At 43.3% G+C, this 23556-nt stretch overlaps 1 protein-coding gene across 1 annotated transcript in view; it reads left to right on the top strand.

Annotated features, from left to right (window-relative positions):
* Nucleotides 1-23556, top strand: part of LOC140493391 (uncharacterized) — a 57049-nt gene that overhangs the window by 22475 nt on the left and 11018 nt on the right. The window contains exons 9-11 of the mRNA XM_072591784.1: nt 11021-11602; nt 14175-14321; nt 17545-18195. Of these exons, the coding sequence (XP_072447885.1) occupies nt 11021-11602; nt 14175-14321; nt 17545-18195 (1380 nt within the window). The remainder of the gene's footprint in view (nt 1-11020; nt 11603-14174; nt 14322-17544; nt 18196-23556) is intronic.

Raw genomic sequence — 23556 nt, 5'->3', positions numbered from 1 at the left:
CACCTGGAGGAAACCCACGCAGACACTGGGAGAATGTGCAAACTCCACACAGACAGCTGCCTGAGGCTGGAATCGAACCTGGGTCCCTGGTGCTGTAAGGCAGCAGTGCTAACCACTAAGCCACCGTGCCACCCCAGACGTTGAAGTTTTTGTGGTTTCTCAATATCACACTAGCTTACAGATCACTTACAGTGTGGAAACAGGCCCTTCAGCCCAACAAGTCCACACCGACCCGCTGAAGCGTAACCCACCCAGACCCATTCCCCTACATTTACCTCTTCACCTTACACTACGGGCAATTTAACATGGCCAATTCACCTAACCTGTGGGAGGAAACCGAAGCACCCAGAGGAAACCCACGCAGACACAGGGAGAATGTGCAAACTCCACACAGAGAGTCGCCTGAGGCAGGAATCGAACTCGGGTCTCTGGCGCTGTGAGGCAGCAGTGCTAACCACTGTGCCACTAGCTGAGCTCATCATTATCATCACAGGCCTTTCCTCTGACCTCATACTCCTAAGATCAACATTGTGATACATATTAGGGCATTGTATAGACTTATAAAGTTATAGATTCATACAGCATGGAAACAGATTTGTCAGTCCAACTTGTCCATGCTGACCAGGCATTCCAATCTGACCTAGTCCCATTTCCCAGCACTTGGCCCATATCCCTCTAAACCCTTCCTATTCATATACCCATCCAGATGCCTTTTAAATGTTGCAATTGTACCAGCCTCCACCACGTCCTCTGGCAGCTCATTCCATACCCGTACCACCCTCTGTGGGGAAAAGTTGCCCCTTAGGTCTCTTTTGTGTCTTTCCCCTCTCACCTTAAACCCATGTCCTCTAGCTTTGGATTCCCCTAACCAAGGAAGAAGACCCCGGCCTTTCAACCTAACCTGTAGGGTCCTGCGGAGTGTGGTTGAACAAGGAGACCTGGGGTGCTGGTGCATAGTTTCTTGAAAGTGGAGTCACGGGTGGACAGGGGGTGAAGAAGGTGTTTGGCATGCTTGCCTCATTGGTCAAAGCATTTGACTACAGGAGTTGGTATGTCATACTGCAGCTGTACAGGACATTGGTGAGGCCACTTTTAGATTGTTACACACACTGGTCAGGAGTGTTGTCTTAATGTTGATTTTTCAGAGGCTGCTTCATGCAGGTCAAAGTGCTGTGATGAGCTGGGAAGGATGTGGCTATTCTTGAGAGGGCGAGAAAAGATTTGTAAGGATGTTGCCGGGACTGGAGGGTTTGAGTTATGGGGAGGGGCTAACTAGGGTAGGGCTTTGTTCCCTGGTGTGTCAAAGGCTGAGAGGTGACCTTATAGAAATTTATAAAGTCTGATCAAAAACAGAGCAGGTGTGCAAACAGATGCAACACAATGGAAACTCAAAACTTACAGATCATGTGATAAGCGTGAAGATGAGAAACAAGGCTGTGGTTAAATTTAAGTGAAACAAATTATGTATGTATTTATGATGATGAAGGATAATGCTCAAACTGTCTGTTGAGTAACTTCATGGTAAAATATTTTTCAATGGTCATGCCATCATGTTGCCCTATTCTGTTACAGTGATTACTGACCTGCTGTCTTTCTAAAACAAACAGCAGTTTGGTCATTAACAATATGGTCTCCGTTTTTCTCCTTTCAAATATATGTCACAGATGTTGGAAGCTGGCTGTGTAGGGATTTAATTCTTAATTATATAACTAACAGATGTAAGTAAGCTTGTAATGTGATCAACTTAATGTTATTTGGAAGAATATACTGCAGACAAACATATTGGATTCTTAAGGGGCTTCACAGACTAAGTGCTGAGAGGATGATCCCCCTCATGGGAGAGTCTCGGACCAGAGGATCAAGGGGTGCCATTTTAAGATTGAGTTGAGGAGGAATTTCTTCTCTCAAAAGGCTGAGAGTCTTTGGAACTCTTTGCCACGGAGAGCTTGTGGGGCAGAATCCTTGTGTACATTTAAGACTGTGGTAGGTTCTTGTTCAGTCAAGGATTTCAGGGGAAAGGACAGGAAAGTGGACATTGAGGAATGTCAGACTAGCCATGATCTTATTGAATGGCAGAGCAGGCTCGAGAAGCCAAGTAGCCTACTTATGGTCTTTTTGAAGGAATGGAGTGTTGTCTTAATGTTGACTTTTCAGAGGCTGCTTCATGCAGGTCAAAGTGATGTGATGAGCTAGCAATGACTTAGAAATAAAGAAAGCTGCAAACACTGGTAAACCAATTTCACACTTGAAAATCTCCTTGCCCCCGTTCCACTTTTGCCTTTCTTCTTCTGAATGGGGCTTCGGAGGAGTTGTGTTGCTCATAGTTGCCTTCAGAATCATAACCTATCCTTTCTTCAGGTAAGTATCACCTCTTGTGTTCATCTCGCAACTTTGTATTTATCTAAAGTCCCTGCACATCTTTTAACCAGAGGGGAATTGAAGCCATTTAGTGGTGAGATGAGAAATTTCTTCACTCAGAGAGTGGTGAGCCTGTGGAATTCTCTGTCACAAAAAGTGGATGAGGCCAAAACATTGAATGTTTTCAAGAAAGAGTTACTTGGGCTAAAGGCATCAAGGGGTATGGGGAGTAACAGGAACAGGAGATTGAAATGGATGATCAGCCATGATCATATTGAATCGTGGAGCAGACTCAAAGGGCTGAATGGCCTATTCCTGCTCCTATTTACTGAGTCTCTAAACTGGTAGACTGAGGTCCACAGACTTAGTTGGCTCCCCTCACTGTCGCTTGCATTCCAGTGGTCCCAAGGTGAAGTACTTGGATGCCAGCTCATTAGAGAGGGAGAGGGAGCTGTGCTTGAGAAGGAACATTTTCCGATATGAGCTAACACAGTCAGGATGAGAGGTTGGTTAGGTTTGTGGGCATAGGGTGAAGGGAGCACGAGCTGGATCTTGTGGACAAGAAGGGCACGTGACGAAATCAAAACCAGAGGTAGAAGCAGGGTCAGATCTTGAAGAGGGAAAACCCTGAGAACAGGAAAAGTTTGTTGGGACAAGGACAAAGAGTTTGATAAACGGCTGGAAGGATTGTCTCGATTCATGTGACAAAATCTGAAGTCCTTGTGTGTATTGTCAGGGATTAGGGTGAAAACAGCAAGTCACGTGTATATAAGGAGATGGATGTGCTGGTAAAAAGGTTATCATTGCAGTGTGGGGTGATCATGGAGTAGTTGTCATCCTGTTTCAAGATAATTTCCTGATATTAATTGCAATTTATCTTTTACTAATTTGAATCTTTTTCCTTATCCTACTCTTGCATTTCAGTTTGAATTAATTAACCAAATCCCATAGTATTTTCAATCATTCCTGCATACCGGACGCCTGTGCAAATTATGAGACCAGCTGTCTTAAGTATGGTGCCTTGAATCCTTGATGTATAAATCTCTTCAAAGTTGTGAAATGTAATGGACAGTGAAGAAAGTTATCTAAGATTACAAAGAGGTCTCGATCAATAGGCATGGCAGATAGAGTTTAATTTGGATAAATGCGAGGTGATGCGTTTTGGTAAAACAAAGAAGGACAGGGCTTTTACAGTTAATGGCAGGGCCCTGGGTAGTGATGTCGAACAGCGAGACCAAGCGGTTCAGGGACATGATTCTTTGAAAATTGTTTTGCAGTTACAGAAAACATTTAGCATGCTAACTTTCATTGCTCAGACCATTGAGTACAGGAGTTGGAACGTCATATTGAAGTTGTACTGGATATTGGTGAGAGTTCTGTCCTATGTGCATTTTCTGGTTGTCCTATTATAGGAAAGATATTATTGAACTGGAGAGGGTTCAAAAAAGATTAGCCAGGATGTTGTAGGAATTGGAGGGTTTGAGTTACAAGGACAGGCTGGATAGGCTGAGACCTATTTTGTTGCATCATAGGAGGTTGGGGGGTGACCCTACAGAGATTTCTAAAATCATGAGGGGCATAGACAAGGCGAATGGCAAACTTCTTTTCCCTAAAGCTGGGGAGTTCATACCTAGAGAGCATATTTTTAAGGTGAGAGGAGAAAGATTTAAAAGGGAGATAACTTTTTCATACAGCAGGTAGTTTGGATGTGGAATGAACTGCCAGACAAAGTGGTGGATGCAGGTAGAGTTAAAACATTGCGAAGACATTTGGATAAGTACATGAATAGAAAAGGTTTGCAGGGATATGGGTCAGGAGCAGGCAGGTGGGCCGAGTTTTGTTTGGGAACATGGTCAATATGGACTGGGTGGACCGAAGGGTCTGTACTGTATGACTCTATAAATATTTCAAAGTTTTTAAGCTCACAGATGCCATCTACTGGCCATTGTATGTACAGTCTTCACTTTCTGACCTGAAGTGTTTTCCTGCCAGGTGACCACAATCATTATCTTAAAATTACATCATTCCTTCTCTTTGTTGTACTTGTATTATTTTTTTCTTGAACTTCGCATATCGTCACAAGTTGGATAAATTTGATGGAGACTGTTTCCTAACCTGTATTGTGGCTATTTTGGACAGCCACAAGATAAAAGTGAATCAAAACTGGCAGCATCACGGAGGTGATGACATGGTAATGTCACTGGTCTCATAATCTAGAACCAATCCAGGCTAATATTCTGAGATATGGGTTTGAGTCCCACCATGGCAAATCATAAAGTTTGAATTCAATAAAATATGCAATTTTTATATGCAGTCGACCTATTGTCGACCGTGTAACCACTAAGTATCTATCTGTTAACTTCACCAATATCCGTTAGGGAAGGTAATCTGCCATCTTTACCCAGTCTCCAGATCCACAACAGTGTGGTTGACTCTTAACTGCCCTCTGGACAGTTAGGGATGGACGATAAATGCTCACCCACTGATGCCCATTTCCATGAACAAATAAAAAACTCTGTCAACAGAGAGAGTTTCTGTTTCTAGTCCAGTATGATTTGACTCTTCGTAGAATCCCTACAGTGTGGAAACAGGCCATTTGGCCCAACAAGTCCACACCAACCTGCAGAAGAGTTTTCCACCCAGACCCATTCCGCTACCCTACATTTCCCCTGACTAATGCACCTAACCTACGCATCCCTGAACACGACATGCAATTTAGCGTGTCCAGTTCACCTGACCTGCACATCTTTGGATTGTGGGAGGAAACCAGAGCACCCGGAGGAAATCCACATTGACACAGAGAGAATGTGCAAAATCCACACAGATGGTCACCCAGGCTGGGATCAAACCTGGCACTGTGAGGCAGCATTGCTAACCACTGAGCCACCATGCCACCTATTTGTTAATTTCCTGTTTCTGACTTCACAAATGCTGTCAGACCTGCTGAGTTTCTCCAGCACTTTCTGTTTGTGTTAATATAATACAAAAGCAATGGTCTGTCTTTAGAGAGAACCACCTGGCACACCTGGTCTTGCTTAATGTTTCTATTCAGTGCTAAGGTGATGAAAACAATATATTGCCTTGTGTACACTTCACATAAATGGTAGAAACTATAAGGGAGGTATGAAAGTGTCATTTGATATTTCAAAGTTTTCCTTGTACAGTATACTCCATTGTACCCTCAGTGAATTCTTTCTGTTGGAGGAGATGAATTACAACTAACAAACATGCAACAAGATCAACTTATAATTTGTTCTTGCTGTTGCTTTATTGTTGCACAAGAGGTCATTAAAATCAAAGCTTTTCTTTAAAAACGCATCCATTCATAGTATGTGGATGTGACTGGCTGAATGACCATTTATTCCCCATCCCTAGGTGTCCTTCAGAAAATGTTGAGCTGTGGTCCATGTGCTGTCACGAGGGAATTCCATGATTTCGACACAACACTAAAACATGTAGTATACGAATTCCAGACATTTTCAATTATTTATAAGTTCAATACTTAAGTCAAGCACAATATTATTTTTGACACTGATGCATTTAGATTCTGGAAGAGGTTGAGCTGATGATAGCATGCTGTTTGTTAAGTTTGTAACCACAGGTTGGCCAGGGCACTTGTGCGTTGAAGATTGTGTTTGGTTTTCAGTTGCAATCATTGGTCAGTTTTCTTGTCCTGGTTACTCCTGCTGACAATAACAGTGGGACTAAAGTGTTTTGGGATTAAAAACTGCTTAGAAAATGCTTTGTTTAAAAATTCAAGTTAGAAAATATGGAATGGAGGCAGGTAATGTGAGGTGAAGGGCAAATCATTAAATTTGTACAGGCTGCACTGACTGTAGGAGGAGAAAGAACCAGATTTCGAAAAGCTGGACAAGAGGTTGTTGTCATTTGGCAGTGGAGACTCGGAAATAGAGAGAGATTTACAAAATTAAAGGAACAGGAGACCACAAAATATGAGCAGAGCTAGAGGATAAGAACTGAGTGTAAACACATTAGCTCTGTCACTCAGTATGCTCACATTCGTGGACATTAAATACCCAGTTTTAGCTGTGAATTTGAAAGTTTGTGCGTTTCTTCACAGGAAGTGGGTGAGGATGGCAGAGTCATCTTGAGAGCGATACTTCTGCAATGTCTGTGGTTTGAAAGAATTGCATATTCAGGTGGTCTAGTGGACTATGAAACGGACTGTTAAGCTAGAAGAGATACTTGTCAGGAAGGAAGATGTGTTGGACATTTTGAACAACTTGAGGATAGACAAGTGCCCCGGGCCTGACGGGATATATCCTAGGATTATGTGGGAAGCAAGAGAGGAAATTGCAGTACCGTTGGCAATGATCTTCTCGTCTTCACTGGCAACGGGGGTGGTACCAGGGGACTGGAGAGTAGCGAATGTTGTGCCCCTGTTCAAAAAAGGGAATAGGGATAACCCCGGGAATTACAGGCCAGTTAGTCTTACTTCTGTGGTAGGCAAAGTAATGTAAAGGGTACTGAGGGATAGGATTTATGAGTATCTGGAAAGACACTGCTTGATTAGGGACAGCCAGCACGGATTTGTGAAGGGTAGGTCTTGCCTTACAAGTCTTATTGAATTCTTCGAGGAGGTGACCAAGCATGTGGATGAGGGTAGAGCAGTGGATGTAGTGTACATGGATTTTAGTAAGGCATTTGATAAGGTTCCCCATGGTAGGCTTATGTGGAAAGTCAGGAGGCATGGGATAGAGGGAAATTTGGCCAATTGGATAGAAAACTGGCTAACCGGTCGAAGTCAGAGAGTGGTGGTAGATGGTAAATATTCAGCCTGGAGCCCAGTTACAAGTGGAGTTCCGCAGGGATCAGTTCTGGGTCCTCTGCTGTTTGTAATTTTTATTAATGACTTAGATGAGGGAGTCGAAGGGTGGGTCAGTAAATTTGCAGATGATACGAAGATAGGTGGAGTTGTGGACAGTGAGGAGGGCATTTGTCGTTTGCAAAGGGACTTAGATATGATGCAGAGCTGGGCTGAGGAGTGGCAGATGGAGTTCAACCCTGCCAAGTGTGAGGTTGTCCATTTTGGAAGAACAAATAAGAATGCGGAATACAGGGTTAATGGTAGGGTTCTTAGTCAGGTGGAGGAACAGAGGGATCTTGGGGTCTATGTACATAGATCTTTGAAAGTTGCCACTCAGGTGGATAGAGTTTGTAAGAAGGCCTATGGAGTATTATCGTTCATTAGCAGAGGGATTGAATTCAAGAGTCGTGATGTTGCAGCTGTACAGGACTTTGGTTAGGCCACAGTTGGAGTACTGTGTGCAGTTCTGGTCGCCTCACTTTCGGAAAGATGTGGAAGCTTTGGAGAGGGTGCAGAGAAGATTTACCAGGATGTTGCCTGGAATGGAGAATAGGTCGTATGTGGATAGGTTGAGAGTTCTCGGCCTTTTCTTGTTGGAACGGCGAAGGATGAGGGGTGACTTGATAGAGGTTTATAAGATGATCAGAGGAATAGATAGAGTAGACAGTCAGAAACTTTTTCCCCGGGTACAACAGAGTGTTACAAGGGGACATAAATTTAAGGTGAAGGGTGGAAGGTATAGGGGAGATGTCAGGGGTGGGTTCTTTACCCAGAGAGTGGTGGGGGCATGGAATGCGCTGCCCGTGGGAGTGGTAGAGTCAGAATCATTGGCGACCTTTAAGCGGCATTTGGATAGGTACATGGATGGGTGCTTAATCTAGGTTAGAAGTTCGGCACAACATTGTGGGCCGAAGGGCCTGTTCTGTGCTGTATTGTTCTATGTTCTATATTCTATGTTCTAGAATGGAGGGAGGTAGAATATTACTATGCCAAGCATTCCTGTACACTGCTGGTTTGCAAGTCAAAGGCAGCAAACCCAGGAAGAAGTCACAGTTGTGTACGTGTTTCCTGCTGATTGTCCTGCAGTATTGTCGCAGCCCATTTGGGAAATGGTACATGACCGAGGAAGTGGCAAACTGATGAAGCAAACCATTTGACATCTTCCCTGTCATTCCCCAGTACATAACAGCAGAAGAACTAGGAGCAGGAGTAGGTCATTCAGCACCTCAAGCCTGCTCCAGTTATTCTCCAGTCTTCCGGTACCTCTCCTGTGACTAAAGAAGGTAACTGGAGCATAACAAAGAACAATACAGCACGGGAACAGGCCCTTCAGCCCACCAAGATTATGCTGACACATGATGCCTTTCTAAACTAAAATCCTTTTGCTTCTTTGTGGTCAGTGTCCCTCTGTTCCTTCTCTAGTCATGTATCTGTCAAGATGTCTCTTAAACCTTGCTATTGTATCTGCCTCCGCTACCACTCATAACAGCAAAATCCAGGCACTTAAAAAAAAAGCTGCCTCTCACCTCCTTTAAACTTTATCCCTTTTATCTTAAATCAATAGTCCCATGGAGTTGACATTTTTTATTCCTGGAGTTGACGTTTTATGCTGGTGGGAGAAGATTCCAGTTAGAGAGGGATGTAAAAGAGATGGGGGACTTGCTGATACTGGAGAATATCACAGCTGTACTGAGGGAGAACACCTTGGAGAGCTCATTCAGCAAGGCCATACTGATAGATCTCAGGAATAGGAAAGATGTAATCACTTTGGGATTGTACTACAGGCTACCCAATAGCCATAGGTGATGGAGGAACAGACAGGTAAGGAAACAAGATGGAAAATTGTTATTGTTGTGGGTGATTTTAACTTTGCCCATGTTGACTGGGACTCCCTTAGTGCCAGAGCTTGTTTGGGAGAGAAATTGTTTGTGTGTGTGTGTGTGTGTGTGTGTGTGTGTGTGTGTGTTCAGAGCAGTTATTTGAAAAGCATTAAGGTAGGTAAGTCTCCAGGACCGGATGGAATTTATCCCAGAATACTGAGGGAGGTCATTGCTAGGGCCTTATATGAAATCTTTGTACCTTCTTTAGTCACAGGAGAGGTCCTGGAAGACTGGGGAATAACCAGTGTTGTTTCTTTGTTTAAGAAGGGAACAGGGATGATCCAGGATATTATAGACTTGTGAGCTTATATCAGTGGTTGGGAAATTATTGGGGAAGATTCTTACAGATAGGATTTATTCACATTTGAAAATATATGGACTTATTAGCGATAAACAGCATAGCTTTGTGTGGGGAAGGTTGTGTCTTAGAAACTTGATTGAGTTTTTTGAGGTAGTGACAAAGATGAATAATGAGGGCAAGGCAGTAGATGTTGTCTGTGTGCACTTTAGCAAGGTCTTTGACACTGATCTGCGTAGCAGGCTGATGCAAAAGCTGAAGTCACTTGGAATTAATGGTGAGCTGGTAAGATGGATTCAGAACTGGCTTAGTCATAGAAGACAGTAGCAGTGGAAGGATGTTTTTCAGATTGTAGATCTGTGGCCAATGGTGTTCCGCATGGATCAGCGAATGATAGAATCCCTCGTTAAAAGAAAATCATGTAATAACAGTGCCATTTAATCTGATGGGATCAGGATCACGTTATAGCCAGTACAGGTAAGGAAAGTTTACATTCTACAAAAAATGGTCTAAATTCTTCAATTGCGTTATCGCCAATTCGGGTTTAAGAAACGCGCATTATAGTAGAGTTGACTGTATCGACCAATAAGTCTTACATTAGTGGTAGGGACATCATTGAAGGACAACCCAGCAGAAACCCACGCAGACAGGGGGAGAATGTGCACACTCCACACAGGCAGTCACCCGAGGTTGGAATCGAACCCAGGTACCTGGCAATGTGAGGCAGCAGTGCTAATCACTGCGCCATCTTGCAGCCCTTTAACTGGGACTGTACTATGGTGTGTGATATAAAATTATTTGGAGGACGATATAGGTGGCCTGATGCAAAGACCGGGAAAGCTGTGATGGTGAGGAGGTTTGCCAGAGAACACAGCAGCATATAGATAGGCTGGAGACTTGGGCAGAGAAAGAGAAGGTGGAGTTTAGACCGGACAAATGCAAGGTGGTGCTTTTTGGGAGATCTAATACAGGAGGGGAGTATGCAGTAAATGGCAGAACCCTTAGTAGCATCAACATTTAAAGGCATCTTGACATTCAGATCTACCGTTCCTGAAAGTGAGAACACAAGTGGTTATGAAGGCAAATGACATGCTTGCCTTCATTGGTCAGGACATAGAGTGTAATAAGTGACTACAACTCATGTTGCAGTTGCATGAAACTTTAGTTAGGCCACGTTTGGCATATTGTGTACAGTTCTGGTTGCCGTGCTACCAGAAGGATGTGGAGGATTTGGAGAGGATTGAGAAATGGTTTACCAGGATGAAACATGAACATGGCCTGCTTTTCGATCTTGACATGCCCTAGAATATTAACATCGACTCACTATCCACCATGTCTTCTCCCTCTCCCTGGTGAATAACAATGCAAGGTACCTCCCCGAATCCTCCTAACCGTTAAATCCACTAATGGTTAAAATATGTCTATCTCCTCCTCAAATTTATTCAGTGTCCCAGCACCACCACACTCTGGGGAGTGAATTCCACAGATTTTGAGAAGTAATTTGTCCTCTTCTCTGTTTTAAATCTGTTACCCCTTAACCAAAAACTGGGACCCACTGTTTTAAACTATCCCAATGTAAGAATAACTTATTTTTCAATTTAGTTCACTGCTACATTTGGGGATTATCAATCACTTTTTGTTTATTTTTGTTCCCAGGTTTAGTTAATGGAGTTCTTACAGATAATGGATGCTGTAATCTTCCAAACTCTCAGCTTGAACATGAAAGGTGGAGTATACCTGGGGATGGTTTGGTCAATGGTTTACAACAGTTAGACAGTAATCTCTCCCAAGATGAACCATGCACCTTTGAGCACCTGTTGAACTTGGAGAGCACCAAAGCACAAATTAGACTCGGTGATAAGAATAGAAGGACGTTGAATCCCAGCTCACCGATCTGTAACAAAGAGAAGCGTTTTAGCTGTGATTATTGTGAAAGGAGATTTATTCGTAAAGAGCATTTAATGATGCACCTCCGCACACACACGGGTGAGAAGCCCTTTGCATGCGAGGAGTGTGGAAGGGCATTTGCGGAGAAATGGAACCTCAAAGAACATCGCCGAACCCACACCGGTGTACGCCCTTACCCCTGCCGCTTTTGTGGCAAAGCATTTTACCGCAGCTCCCATCTGAAGGTGCACCTCCGTCGTCACACTGGAGAGAAACCCTATAAATGTGACAAATGCCATCAGACGTTTGTAGATTCATCGTCTCTTCAGAAGCACAGGCGGTTCCCTTCAGGTAAGGTGTTGCATTTAGAGCATTGTTTCAAATTAAGTCCGTAAGACCATAAGATGTAAGAGCAGAAGTAAGCCTTTCAGCCTATCATCTCTGTTCTGCCATTCAATGAGATCACAGCTGATCTCATATCCTCAACTGCATTTTCCTGTCTTTTCCTCATAAATTTGATTCTCTTACTGATTAAAAACCTGTCTATCTCAAACACCTTCTGCCACTGCTAATGTTTTGAAATGTAGCAATCATCAAGTCTAATTGTTATATTTCTGCAAGTTGTTTGAAGGCTTGGCAAAGTTGCTCAGTTAAATAAAAATGTGTTTAGTTTATTGATAAAGAAGAGTTTCAGGGTTTTTTTTTGACCAAGCGACAGTCAGATACCCATTTGGAACAAATCCATTTCTAGTTATCATCTGGTCTTTGTCATGCAATGGTACAGCTGAGCTCACGAGGTTACTTCAGAGGGGATTTCAATCATGTAGGTCAGACAAGGAAGGCTCACTTCACTGACCATTATTACTGAACAAGTTAAGTTTTATAGTAATCTGCATGCTTTCCTGGTTAATTTGTTTTTAGTCCTCGTTAACTTCAATTTTAAAAAAAACCCTGTGGTGGAATTTGAGCTCTTAAAGTAACTTCTCTGATGGGGGGAGGGTCACAGTTCTAACTGATTCCTTTCTCAGAATGTTGACAGGAATGTGCCTGGCCAGTGGCCAATGCCTATAGTTTGGTCCTAGCTGCTTGGAGAAAGTGAGGACTGCAGATGCTGGAGATCAGAATCGAGAGTGTGGTGCTGGTAAAGCACAGCAGGTCAGGCAGCATCCGAGGAGCAGAACAATCAGCATTTCAGGTATTAGCTCTTCATCAGGAATGAACTCATTCCTCATGAAGGGTTTATGCCCGAAACATCAATTCTCCTGCTCCTCGGATGCTGGCTGACCGGCTGTGCTTTTCCAGCACCACACTCACGACTCCGAGCTGCTTGACTGGTCACTAACCATAAGGCTATCTCCCCAGCAAGTGGAAGAGTCAAAAATTAAAACCAAAAAGAACAGAACCTTTGGTTCTGCAGGACTTCAGCACTTCAGCTTCCACTTTACAACTGCTCATGATTACTTAAATCACAAGCTAAACTGTTGTCAGAAAGCATAAACACTGGACCATGTCACTCCACTTGACAGTGCAAGACATTGATTGGAATTCTGATCCTTGATATGTCACTCCTGAGCATTCAGAATACTAACCATTTCATTCAGTGGCTGGTCATGTTGAGCTCACACACTCTGCAAGTATAGACCATGAGCTGAGATCATCGGCAAAATTACTTGCATTTAAGTATCTTCTTTCATAGATACGTAGAAAATAGAAGCGCTAGTAAGCCACTTGGCCCATCCTGCTTGTTCCACCATTTAACATAACTGTGACTGATCTTCTATCTCAATACCATATACCCATTCTTTCTCTCTATATCTTCAACACCTTTAGCTTCCAGAAATACAGCTCTCCTTTAAAAGACTCAGTGACTTGGCCTCCACAGCTCTCTGTGGTAGACAGTTCCACAGGTTCACCACCATCTGAGTGAAGAAATGCCTACTCATCTCAGTCCAAAATGTGGAGATGCTGGTGTTGGACTGGAGTGGTCAAAATCAGAAGATATGCAACACCAGGTTATAGGTCAACAGCTTTATTTGAAATCACAAGCCTTTGTCAGGTGAAGTAGAGAGAGGTGCACAGGCACAGAATATATACGCAGACAGACAATGGCAAGATAATTCCAGGTAGTTAAGAATGTCAACAAGCAGTGTGAGGAGTGGCACCAGGCTAAATTGAATATTTTATTAAACCTGGTGCCACTCTACTCACACTGTTTGTACTTATGTGTTGACAGTCTTAATTATCTGGAATTACCTTGTCATTGTCTGTCTGTGTATATATTGTGTGCATGTGTGCCTCTCTCTACATATCAAGAGACCATGTCCTGGAACAGCCCTGTCAGAATTGTATAACATTCAGTGTGATCTCCTCTCATTCCTCGAAATTTCAGTGAATGCAGCCAATTCACTCAATCTCTTGCCATCCCAGGGATTGGGAACATTCATTGCACTCCCTCTATGGCAGGTATATCTTTTCTTAAAGAAGGAGACCAAAACTGCATACAATACTCCAGGCCTTAGGGTGCAACACAGCAACTAAGTAGATCTGAAGCGTACTCTCTGTTGTAAGAGAGATTACATATTTTACATAATTGCAAGTGTATATATTTTGAGTGTTGTTCTGATTAAAAGTTGTTATTTCTCATTCCAGGGTGCAGGTTGTTTATGCTATTAATGTATTTTAAGTGTACTGTGTCATAGAGTCATACAGCACAGAAACAGACCCTTCAGTCCACCCAGTCTATGCCAGCCATGTTCCCAAACCAAACTAGTCCCACCTGCCTGTGCTTGACCCATACCACACCTGTGCATGAACCAAAATTGTTAAGTTCAATTCCTATTCAACTCAATTAACTTTTGAGACTCATCTGCTTATACCATGCTTGTAGCTTCTAATTCTCACCTTGCTTTTATTATGTTATTAGCTTGCTGGAAAGCTGACCAGGTGGAATCAGCAACAACACACCTAATTACGCCAATGAATGAACTCGGTCAAAATTATAATGCAAATGCCAGTGGAGATTTGCAGTTTATCCAAGGCAATAACATGGAAAACCAAAAGCTTTGCAGAGGTAACAGTGTAATCTTTCAAACAAAGCTGTAGATATTAGTAATAGGAGGTTCCCAATGATGTTATCAAAGTCTTGGGAAATAAAGCTGGATATGAATCTTTGAAGTCGGGAGGGAATAAAATGTTGGCATGGGCAAAAATATTTTCCTTGACTTTTCAGAGGCAGTTTTCTACATGAGTTGCTGAGTAAACCATTTCCATGGGTAGTTAAGGGTCGACAACATTGCTGTGGGTCTGGAGTCACGTATAGGCCAGACCAGGTAGGGACGGCGGATTTTCTTCCTGAAAGGGCAATACTGAACCAAAGGTACAAAACAGAAGTTGCTGGAAAAGCTCAGCAAATCTGGCAGCATCTGTGAAGAGAAGTCAAAGTTAACGTTTTGGGTCTGGTGACCTTCCTCAGTTATGAGGATGGGTCACGGGACACAAAACGTTAAGTTTGATTTCTCTTCACAGCTTCTGTTTTTGTTTTTGATTTTACAGCATGCGCAGTTATTTCAGTTTTTATTTAGTGAACCAAAGGTTTTTTACAACAACTTGCATTGTTAATGTTCACTTCCATCAACTCTCTTATCTGCACTGATTAAAAGTTAGTTGAGTGGTGCAGCTTAGATGTAGTTTCATAGTCGCAATCACGTGAGACCAGCTTTTAATTCCAGATTTATTTGTTAACTGAATTTAAATTCCATCAGCTTCTGCGGTGGGATTTGAACTTCTGTCCATAGAGCAATAGTTGGATCTCATTTCCAAGGCCAATAATATTACCACTGTGCCGCCATCCCAAGGAGAATGATGCTTGTAGTGCCAGGTCCTTCAAAAGAAATAAAGAGCTTGTGCTTTTACAGCATTTCTCGTGGCATCAGATCATCTCAAAACACTTTACCGCTCAAATAGAAACATGAATAATGATCAGGGGAAAGTGGAGTTAATGTGCAGCATCTCTGACACCCAAAGTTTTAGAGTCTTTTTAAAATACATTCCTCCTCGTGTGATTTGGAGGTTAAATTAGAACCATGGAATTGGAGGCGATTCATCACAAGTAGATAGTCGTAGAGGTGTACAGCATGGAGACAGTCCCTTTGGTACAACCCGTCCATGCCGATCAGATATCCCAACCTAATCTAGTCCCATTTGCCAGCACTTGGCCATATCCCTCTAATCCTTTCCTATTCATGTAGCCATCCAGATGCCTTTTAAATGTTATGATTGCATTATTTTACAAATCCATGTTCACATGCAATCATATGAAGAATCCATAGAATAGAATCCCTACAGTGTGGAAACAGCCCTTTGGCCCAACAAGTCCACACTGACCCTCTGAAGAGTAATCCACCCATATCCATTACCCTACCCTATTACCCTATATTTATCCCTGACTAATGCACCTGACCTACACATCGCTGAACACTGGGCAATTTAGCATGGCCAATTCACCTAACCTGCACATCTTTGGACTGTAGGAGGAAACCAGAGCACCCGGAGGAAACCCACACAGACACAGGGAGAATGTGCAAACTCCACACACAGGCTGGAATCGAACCTGGTTCCCTGGCACTGTGAGGCAGCGGTGCTAACCGCTGAACTACCGTGCTGCTGCATGTGATAGTTTAATTTCAAAGCAGGTGCTTTAATTTGATTTGAGTGTATCACACATTAGGAACAATTATGTTACGTTTGTCTAGCTAGTTTTATCTTGTGTCAGCTGTAAACACCAGACCACAGTAGTTCACACCCCAACATCTGTCTGTAACCTATGTCCGGTGTATGGGTATTGCTGGCAGGCTGAGCAGTAACTGCCCCTTCCCTAATGGCCCCTTGAGAAGGTGAGCAGAGTAGCCTTCCAATTGATGCTTCTTTCTATCTCAATCTAAGTTCTTTGATTACACTTTGTTTCAGACACCCAAGATTTGTCTTTCTCGTCTGTTCAGTACTTGTGTAAGTTTACCAGTTTGTCGTGACATTGAATTAACTGACAGTGTGGCATCACCACTGTAAAAACCCCATGTTGGGGAGCTGTGTATTTACAAAAAGTAATCGTATATCTGTGATGCTTTCAAGAACAGATTATATTTAAACAACAAAGTTAGCATTACAAATACATTTGAAGGCACCTACAGGGTTGGGGATGACCTTGCTGAAGGCATAAGATATAAAATGAGATTCTTCACTAGGAACAAAGTTAAAGGGAGGGTGAGAATGTTTTGATCATTCTCGATTCCTTCTTTGATCAGTTACCCACCTGATGAAGATCTAAAGGAAGGTTTGTACTTCAATTACAGATTTCCAATCCCCAGGATATTCCTGAACATGTCATAGCCGATGAACTACTTTTGAAGTCACTTTTGTCACTGTCTCTGGATCTTTCCGAGTCACACAGTCAGGGCTTCCCAGGCTTGGGATCACAATCTCCACTCAGGGTCGCCATTCAGAATTCTGGGGGTTACGAACTCCAGTCCAGCCAAGGTTGCAATGGAGCTCCATCCAAGTGCTAGCAGCTCCCTTAAACCATGCAGCTTTGTAAAGACTGGGACTGGCCTGACTGCTTGATTTTCACTGACCTGAATCCCGTCCCAAGAAAGCAACAGGAAGATTGGTGCTTTTTATTGGAGTTTAAACAGCCTTCCCACCATCTCCCCCTGACCACGGTCTCTGGTCTGAGTCCTCGACACCTTGCAAGCATTAAAGTGAGGTCACAATGGGAAAATATTTGGGAATCAATAGGCTCAGTCATGAATCTGAAGCATTGGTTGAGGAATAGAGTTTGGCCAAGAGACTCTGAGGCCTCCCTGAATGGTGCAGCAGAGTCTTATCCATCTGCCAGACAAGCCTGCCTTTGGCTTGATACCCCATTGGCAGCACTGACCATACAGTGTTCCCTTGCTGTTGAACTGTGGATATTACTCTTTTTAAAACAAATGAGTCAAAAATGAACAAATAACAGTCCCTTTAAGGAATACTGTGACAAAACTGAAATCTTCAAATTAGCCTTAAAATTTAAACTTGCATGTCGTTTTGGCTGGGGATGATGCACTCTAGCTTGTGCACAGTTCTGGAGTTTGTCTTGAACCAGCCTCGAAACTACCTTTCTGTGAAACTACAGCATCTTTATCTGTGGTGCAAGGGTCATCACTGCACTGAGGTGACTGTCATCTTGCTTTGCATTGTGTCATGTCTTATCCGGTTTCAAGCTGCATCAGAACTTTGTGTCTTTCAAATTATTATAGGGTCAATCTGCACAGTCCCTGAAGTGGACCCTGTTGAAGCAGTGTACTTTGGAGGTAGAGACTATCATCACTCTGAGAATTTCACACCACATCCCGACTACAACGATGGCTGTGCAGCAGACTGTTTGTTGGGTCATGCTTTGTCACTGATGCATGACTGGCCACTTAACGAGAGAAAAACTAGTGCTTCCCACGCTCCAGTGAATTGCACAAACTACAAAACTGATAACAAAGCCACCACCTGTGGGAGACCTTTGAGTGTTGGGAAGACATTAAAGGAGGTTGCATCGTTAAGCAATGACATTATTTCTGCCGGAAGGAATTGCTTTAAATGTGAATACTGTGGGAGGCGATTTTTGCGCAAAGCACAGTTAACAATGCACAGACGCACGCACACTGGAGAGAAGCCATATGTTTGTGATCAATGTGGTAGAGGGTTTGCAGAAAAGTCCAACTTAAATGACCATCGTCGAACTCACACAGGTGAACGCCCTTATGCATGTACTTTCTGTGTCAAAACATTTCACCGTAGTACACACCTAAAAGTACATCTTCGCCGCCACACTGGAGAGAAGCCATACAGGTGTGAGGATTGCAAGAAAACATTTGTAGATTCCTCTTCCCTTCAGAAACACAGACGATTTCCCTCAGGTAAGAACCTCACCTAGACTACCATTAAAGCTTTTGATGAGATGACTTGCAAAATATTATACCACACAATAGAGTGCTGTGGTATTCATGACAATCTACTGTAGCAGTTTAAGAATTGATTGAACTTGAGCAATTATTAGTGAATTTCGGGATTGGTTACCAGTTGTGTCTGTCCAGGATCAGCAATGGGATAATTTCTGTTTACCATTTCTTTTGATAATCGAGGTAATGATGTTGGTGGTGGGAGTGGAGGAGAGGAACAATCTGCAAGTTTCCAGGTGATTTAAAGATGGGTGCAAGTGGGTTGGGAGAATGTTCCTTTGTTTTGAAAATAATATTTAACTGAGTAAAGTCAAATGTTTTGCATTAAATCTCAACACTCAACAAGGAACAGAATTGAAGCCAGTGAGAAAGATGGACCTGTTTCTGGTTGGGTGTCAGTCCAATAGTGTAACGGGTAAATACCTTTCAATACAAATCTGGGTCAGTATGTGCATCTGGAATAGCCTGAAACAGTCATAAAGGAACCAGCTTTCTGACCTTGGTTTTTAATCAGTTTTCTTGACTTGACAGAGATATTGTGAAGCTCATGTTGGGTGAGGTGTGTCTTAATCCTGATGAATAAGGTGTCACAACTACGGAAGGCAAACTGGACAGACTGGGAAGTACTTGATCAGTCTTTGATTTTGGTTTTCAATTGGTTAGATCACATGGGATTCAAGGGGAGCTTGCCAGTTGGATATAAAATTGGCTTGAAAGTAGGCAACAGGGTGGTTGAGGGTTGCTTTTCAGACTGGAGGCCCATGACCAGTGGTGTGTCACGAGGATTGGTGTTGGGTCCACTACTTATCAACATTTATTGAAATAATTTGAATGTGACTACAGGAGGGATGGTTATTTGCAGGTTACACCAAAATTGGTAGTGTCGTGGAGAGCGAAGGCGGTTATCTCAGAGTAAAACAGGACCTTGATTCGATAGGTCAACAGGCCAAGGAGTGGCACATGAAGTTTAATTCAGATTAAAGTGAAGTGTTGGATTTTGGTAAAGCAAACCAGGGCAGTACTAATACAGTTAATGGTAGGGCAGTGGGAACTGTTGCCAAACAAAGAGGCCTAGGGATGCAGGAGCATAGTTCCTTGAAAATGGAGTAACAGGTAGGCAGGGTGGTGAGGAAAGCATTTGGCATGCTTGCCTTCATTGGTCAGTGCATTAAATATAGTAGTTAGGATGTCATGTTGCAGCTGTACAGGACATTTGTGAGGCCCTTTATTGAATACTGCATATAGTTCTGGTTGTCCTTCTGTAGGAAGGATGTTGTTAAACTTGCGTGGGTGAGAAAATGATCGACAAGGATGTTGCTGGGACTGGGAGCTATAGGGAGAAGTTAAATAGGCTAGGGATTTTATTTTCTGAAGTGTCAGAGGCTGAGAGGTGACCTTGTGGAGGTTTAATACATCAAGAGAGAAATGGATAGGGTAAACAGCCAAGGTCTTTTCCCTGGGGTGGGGGCGTCCAAAGCTAGGGGGTATAGGTTTAAGGTGAGAAGGGAAAGATTTAAAAAGGACCTGAGGAGAATCTTTTTCACGCAGAGTATGGTTGTGTATGGAACAAGCTGCCAGAGGAAGTGGAGGAGGCTCGTTCAATTACAACATTTAAAAGACATCTGGCTGGGTTTATGAATAGGGTTCAGAAGGATATGGGCCAGGTGGAACTAGGTCAGATTGGGATGTGTGTTCAGCGCAGGTGAGTTGGACCAAAGGGTCTGTTTCCATGTTGTATGACTATGACTCGATAAGTACAGAGCTAGAGTGGTGAATCTATGGAATTCACTGCCACAAAAGACTGGGGCAGCCAGGTCATTGTGCATATTTAAGGCGGAGATAGATAGGTTCTTGATTGTAAGGGGGATCAAGAGTTACAGGGGGAAAGCAAGAGAATGGGGTTGAGAGATTTATCAGCCATCATTGAATGGCAGAGCCATTTGTTTTGTAAATATATTTATTAGCAATTTTTTTAACTTTACAAACATGTAAAATTATTGAAAAAAACAATCACAATAAAAATTAAAAAAGCACAAATTACAATACAACTACTATCTATTAACCTACTCTATAATACAAAGCAAACCCCAACACTGTGCAAAGCAACACCAAAAAAAAGAAAAGCAAAAGAAAACAAAAAAAACCACAAAATACAAAACAGCTACGCTCGGCGCAAGGCCCCCAAACAAAGGAGCGGGAGCATTGTATTCAAACCCATATTAACTCGGGAGACCCCCTCCAGGGCCCAGGACTCGACATACCTAACCATCCTGGTTAAACAAACGCCCTTGTTAAGATAACTGATAAATCTATATCCAAATAACTCAAGTAGGGCTGCTATGTTTTATAAAAATGGTCTGTTGTGTGGTGCACCATGTTTGTAAAAAAGGTCCAAGGGAATGTGCTCCATAATTAATTTCTGCCATCCCAGCAAGCCCAGCAGGTTCTCAGACACCCAGTTCATCAGAATATTCTTCCATGCACAATATGCAAGAATATTAAATAGTTTGTTCCCATGCCCGTCTAAAGATGGTAAATTCGGTAGACCTAAGAGGAGAGATATCGGGTCTACTTTGACTTCAGTCCTCAATACCCTCCCTATATCTCCCTTCAGTGCCGCCCCAATACACATGGAGCCTGTGGTATGTCCAGAAGCAATGGGTAAGAGGACCTACACTTATTTTACATCTGGGGCACACTGAAGATGCTCCATTTTTAAACTTCGCCAGACGTTCTGGTGCCAGGTGAACCCTGTGCAGAACTTTTAACTGCGTAGCACATGTCCTGTTACAGATTGAGATCTTTCGAGCATTCTCCCATATGTTCTCCCATGTTTCAGAAGAGATCTCTACTCCCAGCTCTTGCTCCCAGACCTCTCATAACCGGTTAATATCCTGCCAGGCCCTACCACCCAGCAGGCGATAGAGGGCACTAACCGAAAGGGTGCTTGTGGAATGTAGCAGCAGCCTCTCTGTATCGGGCTTAGTGAGAAACGTAGTCTTCTGGATGAGACCCGTAACCTGAAAAAAATGGAAAAGATCTCTGCTGGGCAACCCGTATTTGCAGCTCAGTTGCTCAAAAGACATCATAACCTCCTCCTCAAACAAGTCTCCCAAACTAGAAACTCCTCTTGCTGCCCATAGTTTGAACCCTGAGTCCACCATCCCTGGTCGGAACCCTGGCATGCTGACTATAGGTGTAAGTGACGAAGTCTTGGATAAGTAACCCTCACTCTGACACATCACCCGCCATGCCTTGACTGTACTAATGACAATGGTGTTCCAGCAGAGGTCCAGTTCATCTTATTCATGAACAATAGGTTAATAAGAGGGCACTTTGCTTGGGAGGCCTCAATATCCAGCCATATTGAGCCTGGATCGTTACCTACCCAATCACAGACACAGGACAGCAGGGAACTCAATTGATACCTTCTGATGTCTGGGAAATCAACTCCTCCCCCTCCTTGAGGCAACTGCAATTTAGTAAGTTTGATGAGGGGGCCGCCCACGATGCCAGACAAAGGAACCAAACCACCCCATAAGCTTCCACAGAGTTGACCTGGGAAACATTAAAGGGAGTATACGCATGGGATAAAGCAAATGAGGAAGAACATTCATCTTAATGAGAGATATTCGGCCCAGCCATGAAATTGGAAGAGCCTCCCATCTCTGGAGATCTCGCCTAATATTGTCGAGCAAATGAGCAAAGTTAGTCCGAAGTAACAGATCAAACTTGGGGGTAATAAAAATGCCTAGGTATCGGAACACTGCCCGTGACCACTTAAAAGGAAACTTAGAGCCACCTTCAACTTCTGGCACATCCTTAAGGTTCCCCAAAGGCATAGCCTCTGATTTTGCAAAGTTAATCTTATTTCCTGAAATAGCCCCAAATAAATTGATACATTCTATCAAATGGGGTACGGAGGTGATTGGGTTCGATAAAACCAGAAGGACATCATCCGTATACAGTGTAATCTTGTGTACCCTCAATCCCGGAGCGGTTATGTGGACATTCTGACGAATAGCCTCTGCCAGCGGCTCTATCACCAACATAAACAACAATGGTGAGAGAGGGCAGCCTTGCCGACTACACCTACCAATCCTAAAATTCCCAGACTTCACCTAGTTGGTGACGACCACGGCCAGAGGGTGGTGATATAAAACCTCCACCCACCTGGCAAAGACCCCACCCAACCCGAACTGTTCCAAGACATAAAAAAGATACGGCCATTCCACCCGGTCAAATGCTTTCTCTGCATCTAAGGAAATCACCAACCCCTGAATCAATCGTTGCTGACAAACTTGGACCACATTCAGCAACCTTCTAATATTATTAGAGGACCTACGGCCCCTTATAAAGTCTGTCTGGTCCTCTTTAATAATATGGGGCAAAACCCTTTCCAATCTCAGCACCAGGATCTTAGACATAATCTTGAAATCTGAATTTAATAGAGAGATCGGCCTATATGAGGCACAATCCTCAGGAACCTTCTCCTTCTTAAGAATTAAGGAAATATTAGCTTCTCTCAAAGATGGTGGTAGGCGTTCATGCATGGAGGAGTGATTGTACACCTCCAAACATCAGCCCTGACAGAATCCCTATAAACTCCTTATAAAACTCACCCGGGAGACCATCAGGGCCAGGCGCTTTCCCACTCTGAAGTTGCTTAGTTGCCTCCTGTATTTCCTGAACTGTCAAGGGGGCATTAAGGAGAGAGGCCTGTTCCAAAGTTACCCCTGGGAGGTCCAGGCTCTTAAAAAAGGTCTCCATTTTAGCCCTCCTGTCTTCGCAACCTTCAGACCGATACAATTCAGAGTAAAAGCTCCGAAAAGCCTCATTAATCTTTTTAGCATCGTATGTAAAGACCCCAGCGCTGTCTCTGATTGCAGTAATGGATTGGGGAGCAAGTTTTTTCCTAGTCAGGTACGCTAAATACTTCCCTGGCCTGCCCCCACTTCTCAAACAGCCTCTGTCTAGCAAAATCAAGTTCTTTCTTTGCGGTATGTGTCAATATTGAATTCAAGGCAGCCCAGAGGGCCATGATCCGCTGTAGCTTATTCAACGAAGGCTGTGCAAAATGTGCTGCCTCTGCGGATTTCAAGAAGACGCTGCTGTTCCTCCTTCTGTCATTTCTAGCTAGCCGAATAGGAAATAGCTAATCCCCTAGCAAAGGTCTTAGCAGTCTCCCATAGCATAGATAGACTACTAGCCGTGCCTGAGTTGATAGTCAAGAACTCCTGAAACTCCTTCAAAAAGTATTCCACAAATGCAGAATCCTTAAGGAGAAAAGGGTCCAAACGCCAGTGCTGCAAACCGAGC

Source organism: Chiloscyllium punctatum, chromosome 22 (assembly GCF_047496795.1).
Source record: "Chiloscyllium punctatum isolate Juve2018m chromosome 22, sChiPun1.3, whole genome shotgun sequence".
NCBI classification, from domain to species: Eukaryota; Metazoa; Chordata; class Chondrichthyes; order Orectolobiformes; family Hemiscylliidae; genus Chiloscyllium; species Chiloscyllium punctatum.
Note: the sequence above shows the minus strand (reverse complement) of the source record. Positions and strands in the feature narration are given on the sequence as shown.